At 36.3% G+C, this 20,594-nt stretch overlaps 2 protein-coding genes across 2 annotated transcripts; one reads left to right on the top strand and one right to left on the bottom strand.

Moving 5' to 3' along the window:
• The first annotated feature begins 6,279 nt into the window (after positions 1-6,279).
• On the top strand, positions 6,280-12,417 carry LOC140874345 (uncharacterized). The gene is made up of 12 exons (XM_073277630.1): positions 6,280-6,406; positions 6,500-6,696; positions 6,768-6,989; positions 7,037-7,636; positions 7,719-7,833; positions 7,897-8,000; positions 8,314-8,500; positions 8,592-8,668; positions 10,692-11,082; positions 11,257-11,421; positions 11,614-12,184; positions 12,306-12,417. The coding sequence occupies exons 1-12, from the start codon at positions 6,280-6,282 to the stop codon at positions 12,415-12,417; spliced, it is 2,868 nt and encodes a 955-aa protein (XP_073133731.1).
• A 2,207-nt stretch (positions 12,418-14,624) lies between these two features.
• On the bottom strand, positions 14,625-17,367 carry LOC140875171 (3-dehydrosphinganine reductase TSC10A). The gene is made up of 3 exons (XM_073278763.1): positions 16,776-17,367; positions 15,794-15,941; positions 14,625-15,224 (listed from the first exon to the last, which is right to left on the bottom strand). The coding sequence occupies exons 1-3, from the start codon at positions 17,310-17,312 to the stop codon at positions 14,938-14,940; spliced, it is 972 nt and encodes a 323-aa protein (XP_073134864.1). The 5' UTR covers positions 17,313-17,367; the 3' UTR covers positions 14,625-14,937.
• Positions 17,368-20,594: the final 3,227 nt, after the last annotated feature.

The raw sequence follows: 20,594 nt of genomic DNA, 5'->3' as shown, positions 1-20,594 counted from the left end.
CAAACGAAGAAGGAAGAGATAGAAGTAATAAGTCCACGTTGACTTCATGCTCCAACACCAAATCAAGCGTTACCAACTTCTGTATGAGCCAAATCACTCGTACCCCATGATCACGGACCGAAGTCCCTTCACGCATGCGACACGTCATTAGCTCTTTTACAGTAGCGAACCTTTCAGCTCTCGATTGAGCCCCAAAAAGTTCCTTGAGTTGTACGTGAATGTCAGCAGCATTCACGGTATCCTCAAATCGCCTCTGGAGTTCATCAGACATCGAGGCTTGCATATAGCATTTGGCCTTGATATCATGGTCCCACCATGTATCAAGTTTGGCCAACTCTTCTGGACTTATATCAGCTGGTGCTTCCTTCGGAGGAGATTTTTCTAACACGTAGAGCATCTTCTCCAAGGTCAAGACAATCTTCAACTTACGGAACCATTCCGTATAGTTTGCGCCAGTCAGTTTATTTTGTTCGAGGATAGAGAAAAGTGGATTACGCGAATTCATCTTTATGAAATACTGAAAAGAAACAGACAAATATCAGTGATTCTTTAATTAATTTACTAAGACATAAAATAGGCGAAATTTATTTTATGAATCTCACTCCCACTATTTTAACGATTTCACTACCCTCTAGTGAAAACGGGAAACTGTTTTCCTTAGTGAGAACATGGAGTCCAATTGACAAACTATGGTCCCGAATAATATCAGCCAACCATAATTTTCAAAAGGTAGAGCCCAATTGCTTCCAAAGCAACCTCCACGTTTTTACCTCATGTCCAATAAGGGCCCAATAATATGACGCCGTTTATTGTGACATGTCAAGATGACCCATCAATATTAAGTTGTGATGGACGGTCGCCATGTGGATCCCCCAATAATATGAGCCGATCCCATGAGAGTTCCACCCAACTTACAACATGTGTCGATCCAATGTACAGCTTTCCGACGAACGGGCCCCCCCAATAATATGAGCCGGACCGTATCCGCGGGTAGCATCTCATACATTGATCGTTGATGGAAGGTAGGAATATTTAAACAATTTTAAATTTCCTTTATTTATCTTGATATTAATTTTAAATCATATTTAAAATGAGGGATTTTAATTTTGAAAATTTGTCTCATCATTTATAATTTGTATGCTTGCGGGATTCATACAATTTTGTCTAAAACATGCATACAACTATAATATCATATATTATATAGGATGATCGATTCCATTTCTAATCGACCCGTGGTTGCCAATCACGAGTCTTAGTCCAATCCTAGGTAATATGCAGTATGCAATGCAATCCTATTACATTGAGCTTCCAATTTACATTTCTTCTGTCTTTATTGTCTGCTGGGCCCACCTCCATCTTCAAATCTTCATCTCCCACTAAGTCTAATGTATTTACAATAAATAACCATGACAAGTAGGGGATACATTTCAAGGGGTGGGAACGGGCCATAAACCAGGCCCACTTTTATTACATATGACAATTCATATTGGGCCATAAACCAGGCCCATTAATAAATCCAACAACAATAAAAACAAATGTAAATTCCTAACATACACCTACAAAATTGGTCATGGAAATCGATCATCCTTATCCAATAATATTTAATTCAAAATTAATTTATTGGATAACATGCAATGGCAATTTAAATTAAAAGGATAAAATCATATTCCATATATAAAATCTTATTTTACATACAAAATCATATTTTATCTTTTTATCAAATAAAATCATATTTTACATATAAAATCCAATTTTATACATAAAATCATATTTTACTCAATATTTCCATAAGATCATATCTTATCATCAATTGTACCAAAAATAATTAATTTCATAAAATCTGATTTAACGGATAAAATATATAAATTTTCCAAAAATTCAAATTTATCCAAAAATCAATTTTAAAATTTTCGGACTCGAACAATTCGATCCGACGCCTCGTGGACCAATCAAAAACGATTTTCGATCGGACCAAAAATAGAATTTTAACATATTAAAATTTTAATTTTAAAAATTAAAAATTAATTTTTCGCGGGCCGCCCGGGACGCTCCCGGGCTGCCCGCGCCCCAAAAGGGCTCGGGCCGGGTAGCCCGGCTGCCCCTAGGGCAGCGACGATCCCTGCCCCCGGGCAGCGATCCAATCGCTGCCCGTGTTTTTGCCCGAAAAATTTTTAATTTAAAAAAAAAAAAATTATTTTGTTTCAAAAACCGAGGCTAAAAATTTTTTGTACAATCGATTAATTTAATCGCTTGATCTGAGCAACCTGGCTCTGATACCACTGTTGGAGAACGGCGATCAGATCAATTGAATTGATACCCGGTGCAGCGGAAGTTTAAAAATTTTATATGGAACGATTCCATAATGGGTATCAAAACTTTACGATTAAATTGTGTGTGTAAAAATTAAATAACAATTATAAATTTTTACCTTCAATCTCGAATCGAGATTATGGACACCAACAGATTGCTCTGCTCTTGTTGTATATCCCTGGAACTGATGGACGAACTGTTCTTCAATCAGGTCCACGAACAGAGATTTAATCCCTCTGATAGATTGCACTAGAAAATCTATCAGAAGTTTCTACGAAGAGAATTAACGAATTTGATCCGTTAAACCAGACTGTAATTCAAAATTCACAGGCTGGATTTTTCCCGAGCAGAGGGGAGGGGGGCGGCCACTTTTAGAGAGAAAACTAGGGTTTTTCGAAAATTGTGACATGTTGTATGTAATTTCTGTACTGCAATAACTTATTTATAATGTAGGCCGCTAACAGCTTAGGGCCCATTAGTCATAAGTTCAAGCCTGACAAGCAAAGCCCGCGTGTTCAGAAATTAATATAAAATTCATCGTGACTCTGATTGATAAACTGATTTTACCAATGTTCACAGAAACCATTTCTGCACCTTTTAAAGTCAAGATAAATTTTTCTGAATCCGAATTCAGTGATTTCCAAAAATGCCCATCCCTATGTCATTTTAGGAAATCTTACTCCTCTACTCTTAAATAAGAAGTCCCACTTCTTTGTTCATTAAATTTAACTCTTTAAATTTAACTATCTCAACGGGGATTAAAAATCCATTACTCTGTGTGACCCTCAATGGTTCAGGGATACAGCTAGCCGTGGGCTCACAACTCCTTGTGACTCGGAACAACAATTTCCGACTTGCCCATCGAATCATGGTAAGAGCGCCTAGCAACATCGCCCCATGATTCCCTAGGTATCACTGATAGTGCCTACAAGAACCAATAGATTTTGGTTAGCGTACAGTACGGTCCCTTCATCTATATATCCCGATCGAATCAACAACCATTGGTAAATCGAGAGTCGTTCGAGATTCGATAACTATGCAATACATCTTGAAGATCAAATAGTGACATCGCATGTGCTACTAAGAAACCATTTCTTAAAACACATCATGTACTCTGGCCAGAGATTCGTCACACTAATATCTCCTCAGATCGCATAGGATATCCACACTCGCAAGTATGTGGTGAATCCTTGACAACAAAGCATCGACTCCTATATGTGTTATAACTGTACCCAATCCCGACACCTGATGACCCCAATAGAGTCAGTAAATGAGTCAAAGCACAGAACTAGCATATAGAGTCTCAATGATGTTTCAAGTAGTAAGGACTAATGGTGTACAACCAAAACCGCACACTTTATCCACTCAATAAGTGATAACCACTTGGAAAGTCCGAATAGGGTAGTTCGATCATTCATCGTATGAATATCCATTTGCATGCTTCGAACATCTCTATGTTCCTTACCAACGAAACGTGGTACTCTGCATCGCAAATGCTAGTCTCAAACTCGAGCGATCCTTATCCTTATTAACGGACGGCTCAATCGACTAGGAACAGTTTAGAATATACAGTGACTATAAGATGTGTTTCATGATAGCCATCCCCATGTGCTACCACATCTTACATACACTATAGTATATTCAAGGTCTTTATCAAAACAACAATAGTATATCACAATATAACAATATGAAGAAAGATAAAGTCATTGCCATTAATAAAAGTGTAAATTATATTAAACAAAAGATTGTTTATACAAAGAGTCATCAAAACCCTTAGCCCATCTGATAATCAAAGGTTAGGACACAGGATATCTCAATCGCTGCAATTCGATGCCCTTGCAACCTCTCAGAATTCCGGATACAGGTTAAATACAGTTCATATCTCAAATAATTCATGCTTTACAATTCAAATCACAAATCATGTTATTCAAATAATTCTCAATTAATAAAGCATGCTCGCATGATATTTAAACAATCAATTTAAATAACTCAATCACATGCGAGAAATCAATTCATGCGGACTCGATCTACCCCGCTCACTTCTAATTTCAGTCCAAGAATCTTATTCTCTGATACCACTTAATGTGAGACCTCGATTCTAATCGGCTAATAACGAATAATCAATAAATAAACATCATTAATCAAAGCCAAAAGAAAAGGAAGGAAGAATTTTTTTTTTAAGTGAACAGTACTGCGCTCGATCCTAGGAAAATCCAGGATCGAGCGCACCATAATTATAAATTCTCTGCCGAGAAAAATAAAAATGTCGCGCTCGATCCTATAAAATTCCAGGATCGAGCGCACCCTGGGATAAGAAAAAAAAAATCAGAAACAGGGCAAGCTTTCCAACTTCCAACAACAATTCAACTCAATCTAACATGCTCAAATCCGAATCCAACAACATGTAATCAACATACAAAGGTAGTTCTAGAGTTATACAATCTCAAACTAATAGAACATGCATCAATCTAAGTTCCATAACCGATACAAAATGAGTTCGAATAAAATCTACTTTCGATTACAAATTCGACTTCTACAACAACTAGGCCTCACTCTATCAACTCTTCCACCTAGCCATGCGATCTCTGACTCGGTCCTGCCCCACCTGTTGCCAAGTACACATACAAACAAAGACAACAGCCGGATAATCCGGTGAGAATATAATTCCCAGTAAAAGAGACAAACATGCATATCATAAAAACATCTCAAACAAAATGCGTCAACTTCCAGATATTCAATTAACAACCATGCAATTCCAAAAGCATATATAAACTCAATTCAGATGCATAAATGCAATGCATGTCTTTAAATCTGGGATTATCAAGTCGGATAATCAAAAGAGTTGCTGCTTTTGCTTTTGGGATCCCGAGGACGAGATCACGTAAAAAACTCACCGACTCTCCCGATCGAGGTGGTGCTACGTATCTCCATCCTCTAGACTTTGGTGCGACTATAAGGAGTATGCTAGAACTAGGTGAAACGGCTACACCCTGGCCACTCACAATACAATCCCCAAAACGTCTATCATAAAAGGGCCATCCTGCCCGATGCTCAAATCAAGGATTCTTCGCTCAATATGAATGCAATGCAAAACATAACTCAAATAATCAAATAACATGCAAGTATGTGATTTTTCCGGAACACTCGAATCAAGTCGGATTCGAGTCACACGTTCCATTCCAGTCTAAGTCATCTTATACCTCTTTCAAATGTCGATGCTCCAACCTGGAAACAACCACAACACTCATTCAAGATTCAACCAAACTTCCTCAATCGATAATAAAAAATCGATACTATACCGGCTACAATCTTCAAAGCGATTCAACTCCTAAAATCTCACAACTCAAGGCCTTCAACGAATCTGCAAAAGAAGTAGTAAAGACTCGAGATAAATATCGATATTCAAACTCGACTGAAAACGGCTCAATACAATCCAAACCAAACTATAGCCCAAAATTCAAACCGACGGCATAACGGCTATAATATGATCAAACCGGAAATGCAGACATCATAATATCAATCCATTAGACTCAAATCAACCAACATTCCACCGTAACAATCCAATTCCAACAAATCATAAAACTCAACTTTCGAAAATCCCTTCAAAAATTCATAACAAATCCGAATGTCGTTGTAATTCAAACCCGACAGAGAATAAACGATCAGAACTCTGTCAAGAACAAATACTCGAATCTCGAACGATTCTAAAAACATCCAAAAACTAGAATGTATCCGATCGTAGAAAAACTTACGATATAACGGAGCTCTTGAACTTATAAATATCTAACAAATCCAATATTTGCATTTTAGTCCCTGAAATTTCTAAAATTTGCAAAAAGGACCCTGATCAAAATCAAGTCGGCTCTTGAACTCTGAAATCTCCGATTATCTGAAATAAAGTCAATTAAGATAATTTTGGGGCGTTACAAGTACTTTCAGGCAGAGTGATTTGGAGCAGTTATATGAAGCATGGGAGAGATACAAAGATTTGCTGAGGCGGTTACTAATCACAATTTAGCAGATTGGGAGCAAATTGAGTTGTTCTATAATAGGTTGAATGTGCGTACATGGATGTCGGTGGACTTTGCTACTGGAGGTACCATATTTTCGAAGGATCCTATTCAGGCCCATGATATGCTGGATCAAATGAAAATCAATAGTTTTCAATGACCGTCTGAACGTATGGGAGTCAAGAAATCTGTCGGAGTATATGCTGGTGATCCTCTCACATCTATATCTGTCCACTTATCTGCCTTGACTACACAAGTGGCTGCATTGAACAAAGTGAGAGTAGCGGATTCAGAAGGTGTATCAGAGGCCATTGAAGAATCTCATCCCCTAAGAAAGCTCAGTATATCAATCCTAATGGCTACAGAGGATATCGAGGTAATCATATTCCTAATACTTATCACTTTGGCTTGCATAATCATGAGAATTTTTCATATTACAATAATAAGAATGTCTTGAATCCTTCTCCGGGATTCAATACAAACAAGGGTGAGGGAAAACCGTCATTGGAAGAGGTCATGAGCATGTTTGTCACGAAATCTGGTAAGAGGATGGCGAGAACTGAGACTCGTCTTGATAGTATGGAGACGCACATGTGTAATATGGGTGTCATGATGAAATCCATGGAGACTCAAATAGGGAAGCTGGCGAATGCTTTGAAGGATCAAGAGGCCATTTTCCAAAAAATACTGAGGTAAATCCAAAAGAGAAATGCAAGGTTATTACCTTGAGGAGTGGAAAAGAAATAGGGGCTAAAGGAAGCAACTTAGATAGTGAAAAGTCAACAAAAATTGAGAATTCTATGGTTAATGAGAAAACTATTGAGGAAAAGAAGAGTGGAGTTGAGGAAAGGCCAATGTTTAATCCAAATCTTCCATACCCACAAAGGTTCAAGAAGAAGGCTTTGGATGAGCAATTCAACAAGTTTCTAGAGATTTTCAAAAAGATGCACATCAACATTCCCTTTGTTGATAACTTGGAGCAAATGCCGAATTATGCCAAATTTATCAAAGATGTAATGTCTAATAATAGAAAGTTGCAAGAGAATGAGGTTGTTAACTTGACTGAAAAGTGCAGCGCTATTCTACAGAAAAAGTTGCCACAAAAGCTCAAGGATTCAGGGAGTTTTACTATACCTTGTTATATTGGTGGTGACAAGGTAAATAAGGTTTTATGTGATTTAGGAGCAAGTATTAATTTGATGCATTTTTCTATTTACAGGGACTTGGAGCTTGGCAAAGTGAAGCCAACCACTATCACTTTACAGCTGGCATATAGAAGTATTACATATCCACGTGGAATTGGTGAAGATGTTTTGGTAAAGATGGATAAATTTATTTTTCTAGCTAATTTTGTAATTTTGGACATGGAAGAAGATCAAGATGCTCCCTTGATTTTAGAAACCCTTTTTAGCTACTGCAAGGGCATTGATAGATGTACATAAAGGAGAGCTGACCCTTCGAGTTGGTGGAGAAGCTGTAATTTTTAACATCTACCATGCCATGAGGGGACCAAGTGAGGTAAGTATTTGTAAAAACATTGAAGTTATTGATTCTTATATTCCTTTTTAATGTGCAGGAATTCATGACCCATTGGAGAGATGTTTGGTTGGGGATAAGGAAGCTGAAAAAGAAGATGAGTTTGAGCTTTGTGAACAAGAGGCGTTTCTTGATGAGGCTCCGGTAGAAAAGGCGATGAGTTCAAAGGAAAAAAGAAGTGCTGGAAAATAATGCAACTGAGGTATCTGTTGAAACTCATGATCTCAAGGAATTACCTGCACATTTATGTTATGCATTCCTAGGTGAAAATTCAACTTGTCCGGTAATTATTTCTTCTCATCTTACTGTAGCTGAAAAGGATAAATTATTGAGAGTTTTGAGAAAATTTAAAACTGCTTTAGGATGGTCGATTTCTGATATTAAGGGTATTAGTCCCACTATATGAATGCATAAAATTTTGATGGAGGAGTCATATACTCCTTATGTGTATCATCAGACGCGGTTGAATCCATCCATGAAAGAGGTAGTGAAAAAAAAGGTTTTAAAATTGTTGAATGCGGGAATTATTTATGCAATATCTGATAGTAGTTGGGTTTCTTCTGTTCAAGTGGTGCCTAAGAAAGATGGGATTACTGTAGTAAAGAATGAAAAGAATGAGTTAATTTCCACACGTACAGTGACTGGTTGGCGAGTATGTATAGATTATAGGAAGTTGAATAAGGTTACTCATAAGGATCATTTTCCACTTCTTTTTATTGATCAAATGTTTGATAGAATTGCAAGCTATTGTTTTGACTTTTGACAATGAATTGATAGCTATTGTTATTACTGTTTCTTATATGGTTATTCAGGTTATAACCAAATTGCTATAGCGCCAGAAGATCAGAAGAAGGCCACTTTTATGTGTCCTTATGGCACGTTTTCTTTCACGTGAATGCCTTTTGTTCTTTGTAATGCACCACTTATGATAAGTGCAATTTATGCACTTAATTTATATATGATTTTACTTGGCTTTTTTCATGTATCGAGTGGATCTTATGCATATTTATTGTTGTTTTTTTAAGATGAAAGGATTAGAAGAAAAGTAGCGAGAAGAAGGGGAATGATGAATTATGGAGCAGCAACTTCAGAAAATTACTGGGCATTTTTGAGACATTGAAATCCAATCTCCACCATTCATAATAAAGTTTAGGATGTTTTAAAGCTGCTGTAAAAATTTTAGCTCGATCCGACGGCTATAACTCTGGATACGATTTTTGAAATAATGCTGCGCACTAGAGACAAGCTGCAGCGCCCTACGTTTTTTCCGAGAATTTTTTATGCCGAGCAGCGCCCCAGCGCCTGAAATTGGCGCTCCAGCTCTGCTGCTGCGAGATATAAAGTGCAGAATTTTGGAAATTTAAAAGACTTTATCGTCGGGATTTATTTGACGGGCTTAGAGGAGCAATAAAAGGGGAAAGAGCTGCACACATCAGAGATAGACAACACGCAAAGGAAGCCGCACAAGAAACCACACACTTTAGAGAGAATCGAGAGGATAAGAAGCGGAAAACAAGAGAACCACACACAACTACGCATTCAAGTAGGCTTGGAACACGAATTTGAGACGTGAGAGCGAACAACAAGGGATAATCGAATCACGCGACAGAGAAAATTCATCTGGGGATGGACTGTGATTTTTATTATCTGTCTTGATTTATTATGAGATTTTTGAATATGTCTATGTGTTTAATTATTTCATTATAAAATTATTGGTTGTTTCTAGAGATTGACGGATCTTGATTTGATTTTCATGTTTTGAATATTATTTTTCCTACTATTATTTGTTCTTAACAATTTATTTGTGTGTTCTTGATTTGATTGCCTTTCAATTTACTGGTCATAGATTGAATGTTAAATTTATTTGAAATCTAGCACTCGAGAGAAGCGATTTTGAATAGGATCATAGGAAAACACAACTTAGGATTTTTGTAGAGTTCGAGAGGCTTACAAGTTCTTTTGAGGTCATTGAAAGAGAAACATAGAACTTGATTAAATTATTTTGTTGTTTGATTTCTGATAGGGATATTGAAATTAGCATTAGAATAATAACATTTACTCGGCAATCGAGAGAGGCAGTAAATAACAATTAAGGGTTCTTGGCCTATAAATTTGAATAGATGATATAATCAATTGATATGATTTGCATGAATGAAAATCGAGTGATATCTTGTATCTAAAATCCATCTCAGATCGTGTACCCAAATCCATCCTTAAAATTCTGGATTCTTTATTTTATTTTATTTTAGTTTATTGAATTTTAAACTTTGATTTTCTAAACAAAGTTGAGATTATTTTAATTACAGTATTTAGTGTGAATATAAATTTTAAATCCTCGTGGGAACGATACTCTATGCATCATATATTAAAACTTGACATCGTGCACTTGCGGGCACAAAATTATGCAACAACTACTTTTCAGCGGTGTATAATGGCAATTTTTGAGATATGTTAGAGGAGATTATAGAAGTCTTCATGGATGACTTTTCGGTATTTGGCTCTTCCTTTGATCATTGTTTACATAACCTTTCCTTTGTTTTGCAGAGATGTCAAGAAAAAAATGTGGTTTTTAATTGGGAAAAGTGTCACTTCATGGTCCAAGAAAGTATTGTCCTTGGACATAAAGTGTCCTCACAAGGATTAGAGGTGGATAGAGCTAAAGTTGTTGCAATTGAGAAGCTTTTACTACCAAAGAATATCAAGGGCATCCGAAGTTTCTTAGGCCATGCGGGGTTTTATCGTCGATTCATTAAAGATTTTTCTAAGATCACTAAAACCCTGTGTAATTTTCTTGAAAAAAACTTCACTTTTATTTTTGATGATGATTGTTTGCAGGCCTTTGAGAAGATCAAGAGGGCATTGATCATAGCACCTATCATGATAGTTCCGGATTGGAAAAAGCCATTCGGGTTGATGTGTGTCGCTAGTGATTATGCAATTGGAGCGGTTTTGGGCCAACACAAAGATAAATTATTTAGAGCAATTTATTATGTCAGTCGTACTATGGATGCAGCACAGCAAAACTATACCACAATTGAAAATGAGATGCTTGCAGTAGTTTTTTCTTTTGATAAGTTTAGGCCATATTTAATTGGTACTAAAGTGGTTGTTTACACTGACCATGCAGCTATTCGCTACCTGTTCGCCAAGAAATATGCTAAGCCACGCTTGATTACGTGGATTTTACTCCTACAAGAGTTTGATTTTGAAGTGAAGGATAAAAAAGGTAGTGAAAATCAAGTAGCGGACCATTTGTCTAGACTTGAGTTGGAGAATATCAAAGAAAAGGATGTTATCAAAGAAGAGTTTCCTGATGAACAAAAATTTTGAGGTAAATTCTTCTCTTTCATAGTTTGCTGATATTGCTAATTTTTTTTGTCTTGTGGTGCTTTACCTCTAGATTTGAACTGCCATCAAAAGAAGAAATTCTTTCATAATATCAAGTTCTTTCTATGGGATGACCCTTATGTGTTCAAAAGATGCGCTGATCAAGTGATCAAGCGATGTGTGGCGGGTCACGAAGCACAGGAACTTTTGGAGCAATGTCATTCAGCACCATATGGAGGTCACTTCGGAGCATCACGGACTGCGGCTAAGGTATTACAATCCGGTTTTTATTGGCCTACTATATTTAAAAATAGTTATACATTGGTGAAATCATGTGATAAGTGTCAAAGGACTTGAAATATTTCTCGCAAACATGAATTGACTCTCACCAATATTTTAGAAGTTGAATTTTTTGATGTGTGGGGTATAGATTTCATAGTTCCTTTTCCTCCATCCTTTGGTTATACTTATATTTTACTAGCTGTGGATTATGTTTCAAAATGGTTGGAAGCAATTTCCACCTCTACTAATGATGCTCGTGTTGTAGTGAAATTTTTGCAAAAGAATATTTTCACCCAATTTGGCACTCCACGAGCTATAATCAGTGACGAAGGTACGCACTTTTGTAATGAGATTTTTAATGCCTTGCTCAGTAAGTATGGTTTCAAACACAAGGTGGTATACGCCTATCATCCACAAACAAATGGCCAAGCGAAAGTCTCTAACTGGGAAGTCAAGCAGATATTGGAGAAAACCATCAAAACAAATCGAAAAGATTGGACTCTTAAGTTGGATGATGCATTGTGGGCATATCAAACCGCATTCAAGACACCAATTGGGATGTCCCCATATCGGTTGGTGTTTGGCAAAGCTTGTCACTTGTCATTGGAAGTGGAGTATAATGCGTTTTGGGTTGTGAAGAAGCTAAATTTGGATCTTGAAACCTCCGGAGATTTGAGAAAGCTACAGTTGAATGAGTTAGAGGAATTTTGCAATGAGGCGTATGAGAATGCCAAGATCTACTAATATGTCGAAACATATCATTATACATCTACTTTGTAACCTTGAAATAGCAATTAACTTGTCTTTTTTCTTGTGTGATTTTTGTGATTTTTCATTCAGTTATGTTTATGAATGGGGCTATTCATTGGATATAGTTCACTACAATGATGACAATGATGACACAGTTTGGGGTGTGGTCGCGCAAAGCTTGGCAACGAAAGATGTTTCTTAGAGTGTCGCACTTCCGTTGCAAAGTCGAGTCCCGCGGGCCTCTCTGCAAGTTTTGGGGGGCGTTTTTGTGTGTGTTTTAAATGTTTTTTTTTCAAATCAAGGTCTGGGTGATGAAAAAGTGTGGTGTGTAGGAATCATGGAGCAAAGTGTTTTGCTTGGATGAATCCAGGTTTAGGAGGGAACCTTTATTAGTCACGAAAGAAAGGGTTGTTACGACCAGAGTTTATAAAAGATTGACATCATTAATAATTTTTGAAATTGGGACATTGTTCCATTTTTATAGTGTGAATATGTTAACGGATACTACATATGCTGAGACCTTTGTGAATTCGATTATTAAACCATCGTGGAGAAATCGAGTAGGATTGAAAGAACTTCTTCAAGCCAAAAATAAATTTTTGTAGAAGTAGAGAGAACAATAATTGGAGTAAGTTGGATTCAAAGAACTTATGTGGGCATAAATAAATAGATAAAATATGTTTTCTTCCCAAGCACACATTCAGCTGCCACAATTATAAACACAAAGAACAATTATAAACACAAAGAAGAAGTCAAAGCAATAAGCATGCAACATTGACCACTGACCAGTCATGCACACTCATTAAATTAAAAGCAAACAAAAGATTCAATGGGCATGAATACGCTTATACAAAATATCAAGGGTATGAGGAAAACAATGGAGTAAATAAAATAATCGAAATGATCCGGAACACCAAAAAAAGTAATATCAATCATCAATGGAAAATATCGGTAATTAAAAAATGTCAAGGAGACAAAAGTGAAAACACAATTGAGATTTTATTCATTCTTTTATATTCACAGAATCTATTTTTTTATGAAATATATAATAAGAGAATCTTGGGATACGTATAAAACAGTTTTTCTATGATATATATGAGATTTCTATGAGATAGGATGACATAAGAGTTATATATATATATATATATATCGTTATCATTTATCATAAAAACATCATTCAAGAATTGTTTGTTATTTTAAGCCACAACTTTAATAATATAGTTTAAATATGTTTTTTAATTAGATGAAATTTTATATTTAAACAAACCTAAAACTCTTATGTCATCCTATCTCATAGAAATCTCATATATATCTATATATATATATATATATATATATATACATATTTCGTTATCATTTATCATAAAAACATCATTCAAGAATTGTTTGTTATTTTAAGCCACAACTTTAATAATATAGTTTAAATATGTTTTTTAATTAGATGAAATTTTATATTTAAACAAACCTAAAACTCTTATGTCATCCTATCTCATAGAAATCTCATATATATATATATATATATATATATATATATATATATCCATACTCAAATTACATTACCATGCAGTTTTTTTAATGAGAAATCATAAATAAAAAAAAAACTATTTTAATAAAAAATGTATCTTATCTAAACTATCATATTCTAATAAATTATATTTTATCTTCATCTATATTTTTGAATTTTAAAGAAATAATGAAACCGTAAAATTTAAAAAAAAAATAAAAATCATTACCAATAGTACTTCAAAGAAAACATTCGACCACTACTTCAATTTTCACAACACCAGAAATTATTGCTAGCAATTGGATTTTGTGTTCCCGTTTCTTGAAAAACAACGGGAACCCAAGAATCGAACCGTTTCGGAAACATTGCACATGACCTGATAATCGAAATTTTATTGAGACTCCTTGTGAAAATCTCTTCTCGGGTGGTTCATATGTGTTTCGAAATCATGGCATTCCCACATCTCCACCCCCAGAATTCAAAACCACATATCTCCAAGTTTCGACTACTCGCCCAAGACTCCTCTTCGACTCTGCCACTGCACTTTATACTTGCTCACTAAGCAATATCTTTGATGAACATCCTGCAGTAGATGATGTGCCGCTCGATTTCGCTTGGCATGTTTATCACTGATATGATAAGATTTAGATTGCGGGTTCTTGTAACAGGTTGGTCTGTTTAGTTTTTCTGGATTTTAATTATGGCGCATCTTCAGATTATTATAAAGTCGTACACGTTCATGAGCCACACATATCATATTCTAGAACTTATAGCTTAAGAAATAATTCGTGGAAGTCCTCATCTTGGTCTCATAGATGGGACCATCGCCATTTCCATTCAGGTATGATTATGAATGGAGCTATTCATTAGATAGTTCACTATAATAGTGACAATGACACCACGGTTCGGAGACATGTTATTCCCCTTTTTTCTGATATCATTCCCATCAAAACCAAAAGAAACAAATCTATCCCGATGAAAAAAAAAAGAAAGAAAGAAAAAAGGTTACATTTAAGCTAAGAATGTATACCAAGTGAGCCTTGAGCCGGGGACACAAATTGTGTACGAAATATGGCAAAAGAGAGAATTTCCTCGCTAACAAGATGTCACTCTATCCTTTATTTTTCTTTAGCTACTACAACCATTAGTCACCACAGAACGTCAAATACAACTGCTACAAGAGAACTTCAAAGCAAGATACCAATCTTCATATAAACGTTACTTCTTGGCATGTTTTTTAATGCTCTCGAACCAATTCCATTGAAAAAATAGGCCAGCGAGACGCACTATACCAGCGGTCATTACCTCCACAAACGCCATCAGATACGATCTCTGAGGCGATAGACCAGCGGTTGCTATAGAAAGCAAGAATCCCTCAAAGTTGCAGGGAACGATGAAGGTAGCCGACTTAATACCATTCAAAGATTTTCTGGCAACTTCATCAGCTTTCATCGCACCAGATGAAGCAGCTATTATACTCGTAAGTTGTGGCCTTCTTTTGGTCTCTGTAATTATCATATAAAAATTTCAATACCCCACAGGACAGGGAAATGCATACTATATATAAGGGTGAAACGGATGCGATTTTTTCACTTCTAGAATAGAACTCAGAAAAGAGACTTCAGGGCAATAAAAAGAACTCTCAAAGGGGTCATTATATCCTGACTACGGCTAATTCCAGAAAAAAAGTTGAAATGATAGTTGAAAGCTGCATTTCCTCGTATCACATAATATAATCATCCTGAATTTTAGGAACACAAATCATATGATTTATGAAATAACATCAAAACAAGATGACAGAAGAAGAAGCTAATATACTCATAAGTTGTGGCCTTCTTCTGGTCTCTGCTATTAGCGGATAACATTTCAATATAAAACAATGGAAATAGAAATTCCTACTATAAGGGCAAAGAAAAAGATGCAATTTTTTCCTCTTCTATGAGGAGGTGTAGAATAGATCTCAGAAAAGAGATTTTAATGCAAAAGAACTCCCAAAGGTATCATCATGCTTGAATTCCCTGTTGCATGCTACTAGAAAAAAATCTCATGAGATAACATTAAAACAGATATGGACCTTCCGCAAAACCAGGTGTTTCAGTGTCTGGAGGGAAGATCAAAGAGACATGAATGTTGTCTGCAATAACCTCTTGTTGCAATGCTTCTGCCAAACCCTTGAGGCCAAACTTACTGGCTGAATAGGCTGTGTAACCGTATATACCAACCTGACCAAAAATTAACGAAGCATAAGACAAGGGAAGATCAGAAAATGAAGCATCAAGAAGAACTTGCAATAACATCCATAACATCCTCCGTATTGTCATAGAAAATCAGCAAAATATAAGACAAGGGAATGCCAAAAAAGGAAACTGAAGAAGAACTTGCAACATCATCCATAACATCATAATTGTTGTCTCAGAAAATTAAACCCAAACCCCTTATAAAAAGCCTGGGGAAGATATTATCGCACGTCAATTCCATCACCTTTTCTTTCCGTATTTTTTAGGGCGTATACAGCAATGTTTGGGCAGAGCCAATATTGGTTTACAGAACATGGTAAATGTGTTGAAAATGCAAGTGTCTTGGATGTCCACGAAAACAAAATCGAACTTCTTGCTTAAGACAACCTGCATAAGCATGCTAGAATCCCAATAATGTCGAACATAATCATATTTCATTTGTTGTACTGGTAGAGCACCAGCTGATCCATACATCCCCTTTACACTCCTAAGCTAACATACAGACCTATAGATGCTAATCAAAAGCAATCATAAAAAATTGAATGCAGTGAAACCTCACAGATTAATTGAATCTGAAATGATAACATAAATCGGTGATACAAGAAGATGGGCACAGCATTAAGTTGGTGAAATACCTCACACACACAAAGAAACAGTCTTTGCGAGAAAAACTTCAAAACTAGGATTCTACAAATATAACTGACATTTCTAAAATTTCCTTGAATTGAAATCAGAAACCCGTCAATTAATTCAATGTTTGAGGTCCTATGATCAATCATAATTCCAAAACTGATAGTGATATCGATCTAGAGTTTATACCTGACCGGCCTGCGACGACATTATAGCAATCGAGCCGGGACCCTTCTCCGCCCGATTCTTCTTCATACCGGGCAAAGCCGCTTTAATCAAATGAAAAGTACCGGTCAGATTCACATCGATCATGAACCTAATCTCCTCCAGTTCCTGCTCCGCCAATTCTTGCGGCACGTACACTCCATGGTTGCACACAAGCACGTCGATTGGAGCCACCTCATCCACCACCCGCTTCACAGCCTCGTAGTCCCTGACGTCAGCGCTGAAGACTCTGACGTCGCGACCCGTGGCGAGTTTGATGGATTGCTTCGCCTCCTCGAGCTTGGAGACGCTGCGGGCTAGGAGTGTGACTTCAGCGCCATCCTGGGCGCACTGGTGCGCGAGGGCGAGGCCGATGCCGCTGGAGCCTCCGGTGATGAAGACGTGGCGGTTCTTGATTGGGACGCGGACCGGATTGGGGCGGCATATGAAGTAGAGGATTACGAGGAGACAGATGGGGATTACGAGGAAGAGGGAGAAGAAGGAGAAATACACTTCCGCCATTCGAGAAGAGCTGATGTTGGATCCCAGGTCAAACTAGACCGGAAATTGGGCTTCAGTAACCCCACTCTATTTTCTTTTCTTTTTCTTTTTTTTTAAATTTTATAAATTAATTTATCATTTTGCTTTTTTTTTAATAAATTAATATTATTAATTACTTATACCACTTTTTTTTCAATGAAAATATTTTCACATGTATTATGAAAATACTAAAAAGATAAATTTTATAAATTAATTTATCATTTTGCCTTTATTGAATGAATATTTTCATATGAAAAAAAAAAATTTATAAGTAACTAATAATATTAATTTATTGACAACGTGTCAATTTTAATCATTATGTATTAGTGTATGATATTTTTAGTAATGTATATTTCAATGAATCAAAAATAATCTTGTAATTATGTTCTTTTGATCAATTTTAATTTTTTTGAACCTAAAAATTTGTAATTAAATGACCAATATTATTGTTAATTTTTTGTAAATGCGCGGTTAAAAAAATTCTCGAGATATAGAAGTGTGTTTGAAAACATAGTTATAAATTTTAACAATAATATTATCCATTTTTTTACATGATTTTGATGATAAGGGCTAAAATTGATTTTAAAAAAATACACAGTTATAAGACTATAATTGATTCATTAAAACATATAGAACTAAAAATATCATACATTAATACATACATTGATATTTTTCCTAATTCATAGGGAGTGATGGTAAAATAGTAGGGAAAATAATATTAAATATCGAAACCGAATTATATAATTGAGGAAGATAAAAAAAGAAATTCAATTTATATAAGTAGGACAAATGGAATATTATAACCGAAATCATAATCGTTATTCTTTGATTTTATTTCGCAAAGGTCATCAAACAATTCTCAATCATGATTCTTGCGATGCAATCATCAATATAATATACAAAAATAAAGTCCAGATATTTGATATTTTTTCTTTTCGATAAGATCTTCATGCGTTCAGGTAAACTAAATGAGTATTTGCAATACATTGTGCTTTTGTAGAAGTGATTAATTTATAGATTATAAAAATGTTAAAAAAAATCAAAAGTTGGTAGTGTTTGGAAACAAATGTGAAAATCTAAAAAATATCAAAGTTGGGTAGTGTTTGATAAATAAGTGATTAGAATTATTTTAGCAATGACCTTCTTATTAGAATCACTTTTGGAGAATCATAATCACCACATGACTAGCTTTTGGATTTCAATTAAGTTAAGCATAAGCTAACACATAATCTAGGTTTAAGAAACACACAAAAATGATTTTTTTAAGCCAAAAACTAACAATCATTTTTTTTAATTTAGTGGTTGCAAACACTCCCTAAGAAATTGGAATTATTTTCTTAAAAAAATGTGTTTATTTAATAAAAAAAAGGCCATTAAGAAAAAATAAAATCTTTATTTTTGGAACCATGTGCATTAGTGATTAATTGCTTCTCATAATTTGTTTATTTGAGTATCGAATTGAGTTAAAGGATACATGTTTTTCGATCTTATGATGCCATTTTTTGTCATTTATATATGATATATCTCAATAAAGAGATCTCTTTAGATGAGCTAATTAGCCACACTAATAAAACTCCTCCAATAAGTGATGAGTTGTTGCTGACCTGAAATCACAAACAAGCGTGTTAAAGGGGGCCGAAAGATGTTCCGGCGTATCCCCTCCGACGCTCAAGCCAGATGCTAGGATAGCGAAATATGGAGAGTGGTGTCTGAGCACAAGTGAAGATTCAGATCCCAATAATGAAAGTAAACCTGGTATTTATAGGAGAGGCCTCCGGATCTCACGTTTACCTTCCTTACCAGGAATCCGAGAATCCCGGGATTAAGATCCCGAATATATAGGCGAAGATCTCGTCTAAATCTAACTTGACAACGGAAATATTGATATGTACATTTTATCCGAGCCGACCTGTCATCACTAAGATTTTACATTGCTGCTCTCCCTGGGGTCATATGGAAAGGGGCGAGTGAATTATTACTGAACCCTTGAACTCACCCCAAACACTGATCCTAACATCTTAGCTAGCTCACTAAGGTTGTCGAACACATTTACTAAGCTAACTCCCTACTAATATTGGGGCTAAGCTGAGCTTCCGAGCTCCCGAGCTGAGCTCCCGACCCGAGCTGGAAATCATGGTAGGGGAGCTTGGCCGATCTCCGAGCTCCCGAGCTGGAAATCATGGTAGGGAGCTTGACCGAGCTTCGAGCTCCCGAGCTGAGCTCCCGATGGGTGATTAGGGATGTTCTTCTTATCTTAGGGTCGTCGACGAGCTAAGGTGATTTCCTCCTCCGGATATCACAACTCCCTCCCATAAAAGTCGAATTGAGGTCAAAAACTCGAAATTCGTTTTTATTCTGAGATGACCCTAAGAGAATGCCGAGCTGAGGTGTCCCGCCGAGCCCAGCTGTCATTCTGACAAGCATTAGGTAACGGTAACTTTTTGAATTCCAAAAAATCTGAGCCGTACACCTGTTTAAATTCAACGGTTCGATTTAACCCGATCTCTCTATAAATAGCCCCTTGCTGTGAAAATTTCATTTTCACTTTTTTCACTTCTTACTTTTGTAAATTCTCTCTCGAATTCCTTTTTCCAAATTTTCTCGCTTTCTTTCCGAGCTTCTTAAGTAAGTATTCCTTTCATGGCTACTTCTTCCCGAGCTCACTCTGGAAGCTCAGATGAAGTATTCCGTGAGGTGGATCAATTTGATTCCCTCGCTCTTACTCCCGCAGGATAGCCTTCAGGCTAGGACCCTGCTCATGCTTCAACCTCTGCTCGGGACGATGACCTGGGCAATGACTCAGAAATTCCCGCGGTGTCATGGTTTGAGCAATACCCATCTGAGCTAGATGCTTCGGATGAGGACAGGATGAGAGCTCTCTCTCATGCCCCGGAGAATTATGAGTTCATCATTCCTGACCCTGAGGCCCGAGCTAACTGTCCTCCGGAGGGGTATTATACCTTTTATTTAGATCAGCTGGAGGTCGGTCTTAGGTTTCCTACAGTAGCCCGGTTCCATTTTACAAGATTAAGTGATTTTAAACATGTTAGAAAATGACATATAATTTTAAAAGTGTCAAAACATGTTTAAGGAGTCCTTATTTGGTTAAAATAAGTGGAAAATCAGATCCGAAACGTTCGAAAATGGTGGGGTAGGTCCTGCGGGTCCCGGAGGACCAAAACCAATTCGAAAGCATGAGAAACAGTTTGGAGCTACCGGGCAGATCGGAGCTTCCGATCTCAACCAGAAACAGGTGTCAAGGAG

The sequence above is a fragment of the Henckelia pumila genome, chromosome 1 (genome assembly GCF_033568475.1).
Source record: "Henckelia pumila isolate YLH828 chromosome 1, ASM3356847v2, whole genome shotgun sequence".
Taxonomy (NCBI): Eukaryota; Viridiplantae; Streptophyta; class Magnoliopsida; order Lamiales; family Gesneriaceae; genus Henckelia; species Henckelia pumila.
Note: the sequence above shows the minus strand (reverse complement) of the source record. Positions and strands in the feature narration are given on the sequence as shown.